At 43.5% G+C, this 17,160-nt stretch overlaps 1 protein-coding gene across 2 annotated transcripts in view; it reads left to right on the forward strand.

Moving 5' to 3' along the window:
* MYO19 (myosin XIX) overlaps window positions 1–16,207 on the forward strand; it is a 46,361-nt gene extending 30,154 nt beyond the window's left edge. For both annotated transcript variants that reach the window (XM_032214928.1, XM_032214929.1), the window contains 7 exons: window positions 376–446; window positions 1,916–2,028; window positions 5,546–5,718; window positions 6,705–6,834; window positions 8,011–8,096; window positions 10,015–10,323; window positions 14,932–16,207. In XM_032214928.1, the coding sequence (XP_032070819.1) occupies window positions 376–446; window positions 1,916–2,028; window positions 5,546–5,718; window positions 6,705–6,834; window positions 8,011–8,096; window positions 10,015–10,323; window positions 14,932–15,054 (1,005 nt within the window). In that variant the 3' untranslated portion in view covers window positions 15,055–16,207. The remainder of the gene's footprint in view (window positions 1–375; window positions 447–1,915; window positions 2,029–5,545; window positions 5,719–6,704; window positions 6,835–8,010; window positions 8,097–10,014; window positions 10,324–14,931) is intronic.
* Window positions 16,208–17,160: the final 953 nt, after the last annotated feature.

The following is a 17,160-nucleotide window of genomic DNA, read 5'->3' on the forward strand; positions in this document are numbered from 1 at the left end:
ATTAGAGTTGTCATCTGGGAAAACCCGAATCTGAAAGCTTCGAGGTTTTCCCCACCCAAAAGAAAGTCCAAGCCCCTGCCCCAACACCCACAAGTCTAACACATGGTCCTAATCTTTGTTACCACAAAGACAGATTCCTCCCATCCATATCCGGCCATGTGCAGGGACAAAAGTGACCTTGACTTTCTGAGAAAGAATGTTGTTATGGCTACATATCACCCAACTCCGTATAATCCCACCTCCCATTTTTCCCACGGTAGAAAGTGTGGCAGGCCTGAAGTCCAAAAACATGGCTTGCAGGTCTGACAGGGTGATCCCCAGGAGTGGGAACAGTTTTTGGGGTGGTGCATTCTTCAAAACTTCTTTCTGTTCCAGGTTCTGCAGCAGTTGGAGGCATGTGGCATTGTAGAAACTGTCAACATCAGTGCAGCTGGCTTTCCAGTTAGGTAAAGAGGTTGCATTTCTTTCCTTATTTATGATTTTCCTGGCTTGTATATTTTTTTCCTGCATTTTTCTCTCATTGCCCTGATAATATTTGGAAATGGTTTGTATACCTACAGTAATTATCATCTCATTCCCAATAAGTTGGGTTGTCAGTGGTGGGAGAGGATTCCCCCCCCCTTTTTTTAAAAATCCTACAAGCCAAACCCCACACAATAAATGTACGAAGTTTCCAGCACCTTTGTCTCTTAAGGTATTTATTTGTTGTGTACAGGTTGGGTAATTTATTTTACACTATAAGCCTTTTGCTTATATCCAAATTTAAAATTAATGTGACTGTTTGACTAGCATGCTGACATAACATTCAGTAGGTTTCATCTGATATTCCTATTATCGGCTGATAGCCTCAAAGCAAGTTATTAGTTTATTACTGATAATTTTGCTAAGTATATACCGTTTTCTGCTTCTGCAAATTTTTTGAATTCCTCCAAGCCTGCTGGTCTTATTTGCAACAGTCTGAACTTTAGAAATAGAACTACTTAAAGCAACTTCTAGGTTGCCAGATGCTTTGATTGGGAATCACTCAATTGCCCAAAAATACATTCATTGTTAACATAGGTGGAGTGCAGCAATAACTATCCCTATACATCTCCCCTAGAGATGGTCCTTCATAAATGCCACCATTTCTCCACATTGTTTCTTTTAGGAGGGCCTGAAAGGTCCATCATGAATCAGAGCCAGAAGCAAAGGGGTAGCTGAAGGGGTTGGAGTAGAGTGGAGGAATGGCAGAGGGATGGAGAGAAAGAGTAAAAGAGAAAGTTATGCTTCCACAATTCATTTAATTAGTACATCGATTGGACATACATAGTTACAACAGACCTTCCCAAGGCGACTTAAAAAAAACCCAGATTTGAAGCTTCAGCATCCCTCCCTTGGGTCATGTGATCACATTTTGCGTGCTTGGCAACCAGCCCACATATATATGGCTATCTGAAGTGTCACATGTATATGACCATTATGTATGTATGCATGCATGTATGTATGTGTGTATATATGTGTGTGTATGTAAGTATGTATATGTATGTATGCATGTGTATGTGTATATATATATGTATGTATGTATATATGTGTGTGTGTGTATGTGTGTGTATATTCACATACATACATAGATATATACAAATATTACACACAGACACGGACACACACACGGACACGCACCCCAGAGACTGGTATTTACTTCTGGTTTCCTGGGGGGAAAAAAGCCCATTGCAGACAATGGATTCGCTTAATGATCATAAGAAAAAAGGTTATAAAATCAGGCATGGTCACCTGGTGACCTGTTTAATAACTGGCATGATTTAATAGCTTATTTCCAGGCTCAATTACAGTGATAGGTTGAGGGCTGTTTGTATAGAAGTATACAGAATTGAATTATGCATTGGATCATTTCTTTCCCCTCCTGCTTTCCTGGCAGGATTTCCTTCGGAAGCTTTTTAGAACGTTATGGGCTGCTGAAGAAATTAAAGAAACGGAATCTGAAAGCAACGTCCAGTCAAGGAAATGACATTTCCCATGAGGCAGAGAATGGTAAGCTTAAGGTTGTATCTAAGTGGTAATAGCATGGACTATCGCTAAGGTTATTTTTTTAATGTTTATTAAGGTTTTGTTTTATTATATAAAGTACAAAAAAGAGAAGAAAAAATAGGAAATTAAAGGGAAAAGAGGGTAAGAAATACAAGGAGAAAGAGAAAAAAGAAAGAAAGAAAAAGGCCATTGACTTCCAACTCTTCTTTTTGCTTTTATACATGAATATACAACTGGCCATTCCTATAACACCAAATCTTTTCTAATCAACCAAAGTCAAAGTTTCATTTTTTTTCTTCTTCTTCACAACTATCTCCAAGATTGACTTTATCAGCTTGGGGCATGCAAGGTCTTCAAGCAAAGTTGGCTAGGGAATTCTGGGAGTTGAAGTCCGCCAGGCTTAAGTGACCAAGGTTGGAGACCCCTGCTCTGGAAAACTTTATCCAAATATACACGAATTCCCAAATTATCACTTGAAGAATCACACAAATAACTCAGTGCTCCTTTCTGGTAGGGAAGTACATTTCATTTGTCACTATTTGTAAACAAAAAACCAAGCATCTAACATTACAACAGTTCATTTAGTGACGATTCAAAGTTACAAGGGCACTGAAAAAATGAGTTATGAGTTAAATTCCGTTGTGTTTATTTTGTACAATGACAATAAAGGCTATACTATACCATTACAATCTTTGCAGCATCTCAGGGATCACACAATCAAAATTCAGATGCTCGGCAAGTGGTTCGCATTTATGGCGGCTGCAGTGTCCCAAGGTCATGTGATCCCCTTTTGTGACCTTCTGACCAACAAAGTCAATGGGGAATCCAGATTCACTTAACTACCGTCTTACTAGTTTAATAAGTGAAATGATTCACTTAACAATAAGGGTGTGAAAAGTCATAAAGTGGGGCAAACTCACTTAACAACTGTTTCACGTAACAACCTAAATTTTGGGCTCAGTTGTGGTCGTAATTCGAGGAGTGCCTGTATACTAATCCAGGAATAATTATTGGTGTTTGGTTTAGTTTTGGATTTATTTTTTGTTATCAGCTAATCAAATGAATTGCCCACTTTCTTTCCAACTGCCCTTCTGCTTTTCCTAGTTCTTCTTGGATTCTTCTTCCACTCTTCCCAAAACCTGCTTCTCTCTACGGCAGCCTCTCTCTCTCTCCAAGCAACCCACTTTACCCCTCTCTTCTTGCTTTAGCAGAACAAAGCTGGCTAGTAGAGGTAAGCTTAGATTAGGACTTCCCCATCATGAGGCCAAACTACATGGGTTGGTAAAGGTAAATGCTTCCCCTGTCTAGTCGTGTCCGATTCTGGGGGGAGCTGCTCATGTCCGTTTCCTAGTCAAGGGAGCCAGCGTAGTCCAAAGAAGCTTCTGTGGTCATGTGACCAGTATGACTGTATGCCAAGGTGAATGCTGTTATCTTCCCACCAAAGTGGTACCTGTTGTGGCCCACCAGCAGCCAGTGGAGCTGGCAGCAGATTCAGACAGTGAGGAGGTTGGGGAGGAACATGGGCCAGTCCTGGAGTCTGGGGAAAGGTCTGATGAGGGCTCTGTGTCAGAGGCAGAGATGGGGCCTGGGCCGTCTGACAGTTATCAGAGTCTGAGATCAGTGGGGCAGAAGAACAGCTGGAGCCTGTTCCCAGTGTGCGGATGCAGAGTTGCCAAACGAAGGGAACAGCTAAAGAACAGGGGTCGACTTGGGAGCAAGGCCACAGGTGGATGGTGAATGGCCCCTCCCAGAGGGAATAAAAGAGGAGCGAAAGGGGAGTGGAGTTTGCAGGAGACAATTAGTTCATTCCTGCATTCTTGCCAAGTATTGTGGCATCTGAAAGATATGGGCCTGGCCACTCTCCAAGCCTGATAAAGGTCAGTAATTGTGAACTATCTTGAAAGACGATGGGAGAGGAAAGATTTTGCTGGAGAGGAATTCACTGTCAATTAAATCAAAGAGGTTTATCGGGACGAGGACCCGGCTTTGTGCTGCTGGGGAAGCCTCGGTCAGAACAGTGCCTATTTACCTAATTGCATTTGCATGCTTTCAAACTGTTAGCAGCTGGGGCAAGTACACCATTTCACAGGACTGTTGTGTACAGTTACTCATCGACTTACTACTGTAATTGTGCCCGTAATCGCTCTTGTAAGTTAGGATGGTTGTTAAGCAGATCATCCTGTGACCACATTTATGATTTTGTTTTTTGCATCTGTCATAAAGCGAATGGGTCAGGTCCCCCATCCTGTCCTGCCAATTCTGTTGGAAAGGTGGGAGGAGGAGCACTGGCATGGTTTTGCTTTGACTGTATAACTGCTTGGGAATTAGGGATGTGGGGAGGAAACTGTCTTTGGAGATGGAGCGGATTCCTTCTTGACCGGTCCCAGCTTGACTTGTAGGCCATCACGTCCTGAGGATGATCTGTTATTTGCCTAGCCCTTCAGTTTCCATAACAATCTTGTGGTATCACATTGGCTGTTGGTGGACTGATCAGGGGGTTTGGGGAAACGAAAGAATGCTGTGTGCTTCACGCAGGCTTCTTCAGATCCTGCCTTGCTTTCCTGCAATCACTTTTCTCGCTCAGTAAAAGTTCTCTTGATTCAACCGAACGGATTCAAGAGTCTTACTTTCCTGAGGAACTAGTTAAGGCAGGTCCTTACAGAACGCTGCGGTCGTAAAGCGAACACCACAGTCTCTAAGCGAAGCCATTGTTTGCTGTGGGGCATTCCTCCCCCCCTTCCTTTTCTGGAAAAAACATTATGGTCACATAACCGCAGGATGCTGCAAACTACAATAAATGCAGACCAGTTGCCCAATGGCCAAAATGTGGTTACATGATAGCAGACTGGGAGAATGGCCACTGTAACTTCAAATCTGGGTCATAATTCCCTTCTTCCATTGTAACTTCAAGCAGTGGCTAAGCAATCGTCCACCAGCCATGCCATCTGGCTACCACCCGGGGGAGGGCCTTCTCTGTGGCAGCTCCGGCCCTTTGGAACGAACTCCCCGCAGAGATTCGGACCCTCACCTCTCTCCAGGCCTTCCGGAAAGCCGTTAAAACCTGGCTGTGCCGGCAGGCCTGGGATTGATGAGTTCCCCTCCCCTCTCGACTTGTGTGGCTGTGTGACTCTTGGTTATTTTAATCACTTGTATTGTGTTCTATGTTCCCTTTCCCCCTTTGAGTTGTTCGCCGCCCTGAGTCCCTCCCGGAAAAGGGCGGCATACAAATAAAATTAATCCTAATCCTAATCCTAATCAGTCATTAGTCGAGGACTACCTGTAGATTCAGTAAAGAAGGCAGACTGCATAAACCATTTCCATGCAAGAGGGGGAAGATTGTGCATATTTAGATCTCACAGCACCACCTGCTTTGGCATTTCCAAGACATTTTTAGTTAGTCCCATTTTACTTAGTGTTTGTTAAGTTCAAACCCATGTAGTTTGGCCCACAATGACTGCTAATATTTTAAAACCTTTTACAGTGTGTGTGTGTGTTTTTTTTTTTTTTAATTCTCTCACAGGCAAATCAGCGACTCCTCCTATAGAAGAAGAATGTGACTCTTTGCAGTCTAAGGTCCAAGATATCCTTCGGCAAGTGAAACCCATTAATTCATCTGCCAAACCTGGAGAAACAAAATCACCTCACCTACCCTTGTTTTGTGGCAAGACCAAAGTATTTTTGACCAACTCCATGGTAAGGATCATCCAGCGAGTTTTGGAAAGGAAAACAAAATGTTGGCCGGGGAGTGGAATCAGGGTGAATTTTGCCAAGATAGGATTCCGCAACATCAAAGATTTCTAGCCCTCATGAGGACACGTGAAAAACAAGTCTGGGAGGTGGAGGCAAGACACTTTAGATCCAGGCCTTTCCATTCTACCTCCTCTCCACCTAATCTTGGATGTGGGGGAAAGACAAACTCATTTTGATTGGCATAAACCAGAAAAGAGGAAATGAGGCTTAGCCCTGAACAGGTAGTCTTGACTCTGAGGGGGAAAAAGAGTGTGTGTGTATAGGCAGAGGTGGGCTGCACATACTTTAACAACCAGTTCGCTGAAAATGTGAGTGCGCGCACCTGTGCTTGGGCGCAGAACTGAAAACATGGCTTTTATGATGGGGGAGGCTTCATGCACACCTGCTAGGTCAGCCCACGGTTAGTAAAATGGGCGAGACGCACAAATTAGCTGGGCTGCAGGCGGAGCGAGCAAGCCAGAAAGTCAGATATCTAGGACAGAGGTGGGTTCTACCGGTATGGTAGGTGTCGGCCGAATAGGTAGTAATTCTGGCAGACACGTCACCGTACCGGTTCTATCCTCGGTGGCGCCATCTTGATTTTCTGTTCTGTACATGCGCAGAATAATCTTCATTGAAACAATGTTATTTTCCCCCCCTTTTTAATATTGTGCGCATGTGCAGACCGTTTTTAGTGCAAACGCACGCGGAGTGTAAAATTTGCATGGGCACGCAAAGTTTTTCGGGCGCCAAACTGGTAGTAATGGCAGCAGGAACCCACCCCGATCTAGGACCAGATAGCATCGAGGCAGGTGGGCAGGGCCAACCTGTGCTCCAAACTACCGATTCGGGCGAACCCGTCCACAGCCCACCACTGTGTGTAGGAATCTGTTTTGGCTACGACCAGGTCCAACAAGAATTTTTATTTTATTTTTTACGGTTTTTCATAGTTGGAGCTTCTCGAATTCCAAAGGGCTTCTATCTTATCCGAGAAAGCGTTCTGCATCCAGGGCTGTTGGAGAAGGTTTCGGAGGAAGAAAATCGCCAGGCAGAGACGATCTGCAACCGTCATCCAGTCAGGTGAGAGGGTGGGGAGACTCCTTTACTGAGAGATCTGGAAGAGTTTCTACATGTCCTTTGAGAGGAGAGACGTAGCTTAGAGTGAAGACTTCTGCTTTGCAGCTTCAATCATGGAGATTTCAATTTAAAAGGACCAAGTTATGGAAATGCCTCCTCCCTCCCTCTGGAAAGCCTTAAAAACACTGGAGGTTTTTAAGAAGAGATTGGAGAGCTATTTGCCTGAAATGGTATAGGGTGTTGTGGCCCGCCACCGGCCAGCAGAGTCGGACAGTGAGGAGGTTGGGGAAGAACATGGGCCAGTCCTGGAGGCTGGGGAAGGCTCGGACGAGGGCTCTGTGTTGGAGGCAGAGGTGGGGCCGAGGCCGTCTGACAGTGATCAGGTGCCTACGGAGCTAGACAACAGTGAGGCAGAGGAACAGCTGGAGCTGCATGTGCAGAGCTGCCAGAAGAAAAGAACAGCTAAGAGATCAGGGTTGACTTGGGAGTAAAGCCACAGGTGGATGGTGAATGGCCCCTCCCATAGGAAATAAAAGAGGAGCGAAAGGGGAGTCCTGCATTGTTTTGCAGGAAACAATTCATTCATTGGTTTCAGGGGTGTGAAGATCTGTCCGTGAATCTCAGAGACTCTGTGCCAAGCCTTTCCTTGCACAGCACTGTGTCTGGAAAATATTTACATGGCAGCTTTCCAAACTAGATAAGGCCTGTGGTCATAAATTCACCTTTGAAAGACTGTTTACCAGACCCTTGCTGAAGGTGAATGAGAGGAATTCACATTCGTTCAATAAAAAGGGGTTGTATCCATACCAGGAATCTGCTTCATACTTTTTGGGGAAGCCTAGGTCAGAACATAGGGTTTCCTGCTTGAGCAGAGAGTTGGACTAGAAGACCTCCAAGATCCTTTCCAACTCTCTTATTCTGTTACTTTCCCAACTTCCAAGAAAGTCAGAAGCGCCATTTCTCCGAGTATAAGAGAGTTGCATTTGTGTCCTATTAACACAGAGTTTTTCAACCCCGGCAACTGGCACGTTGTGTGCACTTCAACAACTCCCAGTCCACATAACTGACTGGAGTATTCTGGAAGTTGAAGTTCACGAATCTTAAAAGTTGCCAAGGTTGAGAAACACTGCTCTAGCATATTCCCTTAATGCATTTTCTCTCTCTCTCTTCTTTTGGTAGCTGTTCGCCAGTGGCTAGCTAGGAAACATTTCCAGAGGTTACGTAAAGCTGTTAGGATTATAAAACGCACCTGGAAGAAATGGAAGGTAAGAGAAATCAAGTTTAACAAGGTTAAAAAAAAAATCATCCAGAAATTTTCTTTTTTTTGAAAACTGGAAACAAAACTAAATGCATGCTGCAGTTCTGGACAAAGGTTTTTTTTTTTAAAAAAATGTTTTTCAAGAGTTTCTAGTCCTTATGCCTACAAATGCATTGAAACATGTTGGTGAAGAGTCTCGACAGGTTGGGTAGAAGCATTGACAGAATTGGTGGCTTTTTCCTCAAAGTGATGAAAACCGCATCGTAAAGTATTGCTTTCAGATACAACGCAGGAATAATCACTCTGTAAGCACTAGATAGATCCCACCTCTACCCCTTCACATCCTGCTCCCTCCCTCTCCATCTTTTAACTGCAATTTTATTTGTATCAGAAATACCTGTTTTTTACGGTTTTATTACTTTTAATGTTGTAAGTCACCCACTTTGAAGCAAGATGAGCGGCAAATAAATCTAATTGGTAAAATAATAAACGTGTGCAATCTCACAACACACAAGAGGGGTGGAGTTTATGTAATGATGGGTTGACATGGCTTGCATCATTTGTTGTCCTTCCCCCGCACACACACACTACTGACACATATGTAGCTAAGTAACAAAGTGTGTATTGTCAAGGCTGTGGTTTTCCCATTTGCAATGGGTGGCTGTGAAGGTTGGACCATAAGGATGGCTGAGCGCCACAGAATGGAGGCCTTTGAACTCTGGTGCTGGAGAAGATTCCTGAGAGTCTCTTGGACTGCAAGGCCATCCAACTGGTCAGTCCTAGAGGAGATCCACCCTGACTGCTCTTTAGAAGGCCGGATCCTGAAGACTTTGGCCACCTACTGAGAAGGAAGGACTCCCTGGAGAAGAGCCTTGGGAAAGACGGAGGGCAAAAGAAGAAGAAGGGGACGACAGAGAATGAGGTGGCTGGATGGCGTCACTGAAGCAGTCGGCGTGGGCTTAAATGGACTCCAGGGGATGGTAGAGGACAGGAAGGCCTGGAGGAACATTGTCCGTGGGGTAACAATGGGTCAGACATGACTTTGCAATTAACAATAGAAGATTTGTGGGAATTTAAAGAAAGCCCCTGTGTTCCCCTCCCCTCATAAGTCAAAATTTAAGTGACAAAAACGGGGGAAAGCTGCAGATTTTTTTTTCCCCATATAGATAGTCCTCAACTTACAGCCATAATTGGGATTGGAAAATTCATTGTTAAGTGATGCGGTCTCTAAAGTGAGGCATCATATGACCGCACCCAATTTTACCATCTTTTTTTTTTTGCCACGGTCATGAAGTGAGACAAGTGATCATGATTTGCGACTTCTTGCTGGCTTCCACATTGCTTGTCAGATTCCGGCTGAGAAGATTGTAAATGGCAACAAAATGAGCCTTGGATACCTCAACCATCTAAGTTGCAACCATTCCTGCCGATTGCTAAGCACCCAAATCAAGTCCTGGTGACCACAAGGAACGTTGCAACGGTCATAACTGGGAGAACCCATTGTAAATCATTTTTTTTAGCAGTGTTGCAACTTCAAACAGTTGCTAAATGAGTTGAGGACTATCTCATTTTTTAATGATTGCAGGCTTGAGATTATTTAGCATTTAGATTTATATACCGCTTCAAAGTGCTTCTCTAAGTGGTTTACAGAGTCAGCCTATGACCCTCAACAATTTGGGCCCTCATTTTACTGACTTTGGAAGGACGAGAGGCTGAGTCAACCTTGAGCCTGGTGAGGATTGAACTGTAGAACTGCAGGCAATCGGCAGTCAGCAGAAGAAGCCGGCAGTACTGCATTCTAACCACTGCGCCACCTACAGTTGTACTGCTTCCAGATTATTTAATCCAGAAGAGAAATAAATCTTTCCTTTTCTCAATGATTACTTGGTGGGTAAATTGGAGTATTTTTTATTCTTCTTCCGTAGACCAAGATGGCAGTGATAGCTGCAGAAGAACTGGATGGCATGGAGGAACATCCCCTTCCCTCTGTCCTTGGGGCAGCTGCTCCCTTAGGCCAGGCTGCTAAAAAACTGGACAGCTTCTGCCCTCTGAATCCCATCCTCCACGTCTGGCCTCTCAGCCTTGTTCTGTCAAGCACCCCGACAACGCTGGAGGGGCTCCAGAGAGAACTTGCTCTCCTAAGTTGCCTCCAAGTCTTACAGAAGATGAACTGGACCAAAACAGAGACCAGGTTCTCTCTACAAGGTGTCAACTCCATCCGAGCTGCCCCACAGGTAAGGTCTACTGTTACACACACTTCCACATTTGACTTTTGCTCACTCACACACTCACATCCCTGGAAAGCAGCCACACTTACTTCATTTTCAACCAAACACTGAAGCGCAACCATATACTGTATTTTTTGGAGTATAAGACACACCTCCCCCCACAAAAAAAGAGGGTGGAAATTTGGGTGCGTCTTATATACTGAATGTAGCCGCACCCACCCCCACCAGAGGCCAAAAACGTGATGCATGGAGGCGGCGATGGTCTGTGGCAATCCCTGCAGCCTGGAACAGCTGATTGGGGGTATACCGGCAATCGATCCACCCGCCAATCAGCTATGCTGAAAGGCTGCAATAAGTGCTGAAGCTGACCTGGCTGGTCAGAGTTTGCAGCAGCCATCATGTTCAGAAAGCACAGTAACTCATTCAGCAGGATTCAAAATAATCATCATCATATACAATACATTACCAAAAGCAGGTTTTCCAAAGTAGCAGTAAATACAAGCAAAACATAAGCAGTTTCACTTTCAGTTCTTGGCTAAGCCAGGCTCCTTCCAGCCTCCTTCTTGCTCACCCAGCAAATTTCACCTAGCCCTCGTTGGCTGACTTAGTTGCTCTCCTTATTCATTGGCTGACCTTGTTACCATGTGTCAGCTGACTACCATGGATGCTGGTAGGCAGAGGCAGAATTTTTCTTCTTATTATTTTCCTCCCCAAAAACTAAGCTGCGTCTTATACTCTGGAGCGTCTTTTACTCCGAGAAAATAGGGTATATTTTTTTGAATACATGGAGACCCAGTGAATTAAAAATAATTCCTACCTTTTGTTAGCCATTCCTAGCATAGTACAGGCTAGTCCTCAACCTACGACCATAATTGGCCCCAAAATTTATGTTGTTAAGTGAAAATTGTGTTAAGTGGGTTTTACGACTTCTTGCCACAGCTTTTAAGTGAATCACTGCATTTGTTAAATTAGTAACACGGTTGTTAAGCTGAAGTGAATCTTGTCAGAAAGTCGCAAAAGGGGATCACATGACCAATGTTCCCTCTAATTTTTTTTCAGGGTGAGCGGAAAAGTATAGTGTTTGAGCGGCACAGTTTCATGCCTGAGCACCTAAGAGAGCCACAGTTTGAACTGCTGTCACGTCTGCTGGACATTTGTGCAACATTCCAAGCGTCAAGCGCCGATTGCGAGCGAGGTTTCAGCCTGATGAATGCCAGGCATGAAAAGTGCCACTCAAACACTATACTTTTCCGCTCACCCTGAAAAAAAAAAGACTTCTGCTCAGCTTTTAGATCATTAGACTGGCTAGAGAGAGACATGGCACCAACAGGGTCCTGGGTCCTGGCATTTTGCAGGCAACCTGTCCTCTCACATTCCTTTGGAATGCAACCCATCACATTTGAATTAGATTTTGCCAATTATCCTATTAAAAGATAATCCTATTATTCTAAAATACGACTAACTCGATATTAAAAACTGTAAATATTTAATGCTGATAAATAATAGCAGTAATTGTTATTTAGTATGAGTAAAATCAGTATTGATATATCAATATAATATCTATCAAAATTGACAATAAACACTAAAATAACAATACAAATATATAATGTGAAATATAAATGTAATAAATATAATATATAAATGCAACATAAATGTAATAAAATAATTTATCATGAAACTCTCCCCCTTTAAAGTAGTAAGATCAATTAAATAGTCTAGCAAGTTTGGACTATATACTATATGTTATGTTACTTAAGAATATATATACCTCAGAATCAGATACAACATCCACATCATTTCCAACTGAATCGATAAAACCATATGCCATGCCAAAACTATTTTAAATAAAGATATGAAATTAATCAAGTCTTGCATTTTTCAAAATGAATGTACTATTTTTTTGTTATTTAAGTTTGTACCCCATCTTTTCATCTCCAAGGTATTCAAAGCAGCTAAAAGATTTTTTTTTTTAAATTTGAAATCTACTTAAAAAGTGGTGTTAACATCACCATAATCTAATTCAAAAAGCCTGGCTAAAAGGGGAATTATCCTTTTCTAAAACCAAAAAAGAAAGAACTGCTTGTATTCTGTAGTATTTAATCAATGCATAGCTTTCAAATGTAATCCAAATTATATATCTAAACAACATTATAAATCATTTAAATATCAGAAGATTCAAGCATTTTTTCTGATCTCTTGGCAGAAAGGATGTGTACTGGCATTTTATGGAATTTAAAATGATTAAGTCCATGACACAAATTGCACAATAGGAAATCCAGGCCAGAATGCATTTAACTCATTGTATCACCAGGGACCAAAATTTAGCAGGCCCAGGGAAAAAAAAGTAGGTAAGGCCACTTTATAGCTAAATTTGATACCATTAAAAATTAAATAGGATTAAAATCGGTGGTTTATAATTTACCCAGTTGTGCAATGTCGCCCGCCCCACTCCTTTCGCCGGCAGTAGCCCGCTGCACCAAGGGGGCATGTAAGAGGGAGGGGGAAAACAGGAGGAGAGGTTCAAATCCAGATTTCCACCCGGATGCCTCCCAGATGGGCCCGAAGATTCCGGCCAGGGTGACCACTCTGGCGCTGCCTATCATTCCTGCCGCTCCCCGGGGAGGTGGGGCAGCTGTGTGGAGATGCATCTGCCTTTTGCGCCCACCGACAAGATACGGATCCCAACCCCGGGCGTAATTTGATTCCCCTCTTCCCTGAGCTCACAATAACACCCTGTCTCACAAACCAAGAGCCCATCAGGCCGAGTTCGACGGAGAGGCTTCGAAGAAACAAGCCAGCATATATTTTTTTCCAAAAAAAAAAAACCCCAGTCCGGAGCTCAGCTGAGCTGAGGCTGTTGGATGAAGCCGTCACCAACGCGTTTCCCCCTCCTCCCCCTCCCCCGTTCCTTCAAGACAGGAAAGGAAATTAGGTCCGTGGGCCACATCCAGCCCAGCCAATCTCTCCGCATTTTCTGGGCGGGGTCTCGCAGTCGCAGGAAGGAATCCCCTCTCCAAGGATCCCCCGAACATGGACTTGAAGAGCTGTGCTCTTCAAAACAAGACTGGGGAGGTCCTTTGCAGGTGGCCAGTTCTAGCCGCCTGCAAAGGACTTCCCCACGTTTGCTTTACAAAAAACTCTGCGCGGCAGATAGAATCTGCTGCGCGGGCTTTTCTTGTGACGTGCGCGGCCGCGCAGGCGCGCACCTTAGAGGGAACAGTGCACATGACCCCAGGACACTGCAACCGTCGTAAGTATGAATTAGTTGTCAAGCATTCGAAGGCAAATCATATGACCACGGTGATGCTGCAGTGGTCATTAAGTGTGAAAAATGGTCATAAGTCATTTTTTTTCTTTGGTGGTATAACTTTGAATGGTCCCTAAATGAACTGTTGTAAGTTGAGGACTATCTGTACAGGTAGTCCTTGATTTATGACAATTGGGGCCAGAATTTCCATCTCGAAGCAAAACCGTTCTTGAGTTGCCCCTGATTTTATGGCCTTTTTTTGCCATGGTTGTTAAGGGAATCACTGCCCTTAAGTGAATAATGCAGTTGTTAAGCAAATTCAGCTTCCCCCGTTGACTTTGGTTTTTGGAAGCTGGCTGGTAGGGTTGCAGAATGAGATGCTGCAACCATCATAAATACTCTTGGTAGTTGCCAAGAGCCCAAATTTTGGTCATGTGACCATGAGGATGCTGAGACAGTTGTAAATCACCTTTTTCAATGCTGTTGTGACAAACAGTCGCTAAGCGGATGGTTGTTAAGTCAAGGATTAACTCCAGCTGTTTTATCTTACGGGATATGTAGTCCATAGTAATACATATGGTGGCAACTGAACTAATTAACTGACCCCAACCTCCCCCCTGTGCTTTCCCGTCCCCCTCGGCCCATCTTTTTAAATTTCATATTATTGTACTTCCATTCTTTATTGTTTTATTCCTTTGCTACTGATACGTTGTAAAGGGATGCGGTGGCTCAGTGGCTAAGACGCTGAGCTTGTTGATCACAAAGGTCGGCGGTTCAAATCCCTAGCACTGCGTAATGGAGTGAGCTCCTATTGCTTGTCCCAGCTTCTGCCAACCTAGCACTTCGAAAGCACGTAAAAATGCAAGTAGAAAAAAATAGGAACCACCTTTGGTGGGAAGGGAACAGCGTTCTGTGCGCCTTTGGCATTTGGTCATGCCGGCCACATGACCCCAGAGACATCTTCAGACAGCGCTGGCTCTTTGGCTTTGAAACGAAGATGAGCACCGCCCCCTAGAGTCAGGAACGACTAGCACATATGTGCTGGGGGAACCTTTACCTTACTGTTATCTTTACATTTGTTTTTTTTAATTTTATGGTTTGTGAGCCACCCAGAGTAGACCCACGTCAAGATGGGTGGCAAATAAAATTAGCCAATAAATATCTCAATATAAATATATATATATATTGCACACTTGCTGTATCACACACTTGTTGTATCACATACTTGCTTTAGATATGTACGTTAACTGTGCCCCAATTTGTCTTCCCTGTAAATAACCATCTAGCGCGCTTCCCATTTTGCAATTGTCGTATCTTTTTAATTGGTATCATGCCTTGGTCATCCAGCATCTTTTTTTTATCCTCAGGGCTCCATCAAGTTCCACTGCAGAAGATCTCCGCTGCTTTATGCCAACACCAGGCCCTACAGCTACAGCTGCATGGTGACCGGGTTCAACCAGATTCTTCTTGATAAATGTGCAATACCTTGAGTCTGAAATGGTCCTTCTGGGCCCTTGATCTGTCCTGTATTTATTGCTCTTCTTCCGAGGAAGCTTCCTGGAGAACCCAGAGAATTTAAAGCACCTTTTCCATGTACAGAGATGGTCTAAAACAGGGTTTCTCAACTGTGGCCCCTTTAAGATGGGTGGACTTCAACTTCCAGAATTCTGGGAGTTGGAAGTCCACCCAACTTAAAGGGGCCACAGTTGAAAAGCACTAATCCAGATGCAGAAGTAGAGTCCTGGCCCACTCATTCAATCCATCAATTTATTAAATTGTATTCCTCTCCCCCCGCCCCCCGCCCATTTGGGATAGTCCATCCATAACATAAACAGAGCTACCTCCAATGCCTTATTTGGCCTGATAGCATCCGGTAACCTAGTGAAAGGATTTCAGCTCCTTCATCGTCTGATCCTTTATTTTCAGAATCGGGAAGCAAATCTTAACAAGTCTTGTGCAGGCCTTGAAAAATGATTGGGAAGCCCAACACTTGGCTGCTATTCAATAAAACAGCCTGCCTTTTCCCAGGTTTCCACCCAAGGCTTTAAATAATGGCACTTTAAGGAATCCAGTGGCTTTAAGTAGAACCTTAAAGCAACAGCAGTTTTATTTTATGTTTCTGACACGCCTCCCTCAAAATGGACTTTTTTAAACAAATTGCAAAGTTTTTGGATCAGTACAGGCACAAAATTGTTCTTCCAAGTCATTTTTGAAGCATGTTAACAGCTCTAAATCTTATTAAAGCCAGGAGCTGGTAGAATTTCAATCCTGCTAGTTTTGAAGGATGCTATTTTTCTAAATGTGTCTATATGGCAATTTTTATTTAAAAAGGGTGCTATACTGTAGATTGCTATACCAAAAGTCTGTTCCCTTTGGATAGAAATCTTCAGGTTTTTTTAAATGGCCACATAAATATATTCATTTACCACCAAAGAAACCATTTTAATGTACTGAGAACTTTATATATTTGTTTAAATTTCTACTGCACTTGTCAGTGTTCCGCATGTAATGAGGAAAAAGCCTGATTCTTGGGCATTTTTTAAAAAAAATATCGGAAGAGTTATTTTAAAACAGCTATTTTGTTCAAAATATTTCTTAAAAATATCAGGAAAAAAAAAAAATTATTAAAAGGCAGAGGTCAAAGTAATAGTCTCTGATCACTCTCCCTAACTTCTGGGTTGCATTATATTCTGTGTAAATTAAGATGTAATAAACTTGAGATGATTCTAAATGTGGTTGGCTTTCAGTGGTGGGTTTCAAAAATTTTTAGAATCTCTTCTGTAGGTGTGTCCCGTTTTGTGGGAGTGGCTTGCTGGCCATGTGACTGGGTGGGCATGGCCTGCCAGCCATGGGACTGGGTGGGCGTGGCCAACTTGTAAAATGTGGTGAAACTCACTTAACAAGGCTCTTGCTTAGCAACCAAAATGTTGGCTCAGAAACTCTGGCATTTGAAGCACACAAGTCTTAAAGCTGTCAAGTTACAAGACCCTTGCACCCCTAACCCTTTAGAACCCCCCCCTCAGGGGTGTTCAAACTTGACAGCTTTAAGACTTGTGGACTTCAACTCCCAGAATTCCTCCTCCAGTCATGTTGGCTCAGGAACTCTGGCATTGAAGTGTGCAAGTCTTAAAAGCTGTCAAGTTACAAGACCCTTGCACCCCTAACCCTTTAGAAAAAAAAACAGGGGTGTTCAAACTTGACAGCTGTAAGACTTGTGGACTTCAACTCCCAGAATTCCTCCTCCAGTCATGTTGGCTCAGAAACTCTGGCATTGAAGTGTGCAAGTCTTAAAAAGCTGTCAAGTTACAAGACCTTTGCACCCCTAACCCTTTAGGAAAGAAACCCCCCAGTGATGTTCAAACTTGACAGCTTTAAGACTTTTAGCTTTAGATAGGACTCTTAGAGGTGGGCGAGGCGGAGAGCCAGCCAATCAGTGAACGGCAGGCGGGGCAAGTGGTGCGGACAGGCGGGGGGAGGGAGCTGGAACCGGTTCTAAATGGCACGGTAGATTTGTGGAACCTCTTCTATAGAAGAGGTTAGAACTGGCAGGAACCCATCCCTGTTGGCTTTGATAGTCTTACTGCATAGGTTTTATA

Source organism: Thamnophis elegans, chromosome 4 (assembly GCF_009769535.1).
Source record: "Thamnophis elegans isolate rThaEle1 chromosome 4, rThaEle1.pri, whole genome shotgun sequence".
Classification (NCBI taxonomy): domain Eukaryota; kingdom Metazoa; phylum Chordata; class Lepidosauria; order Squamata; family Colubridae; genus Thamnophis; species Thamnophis elegans.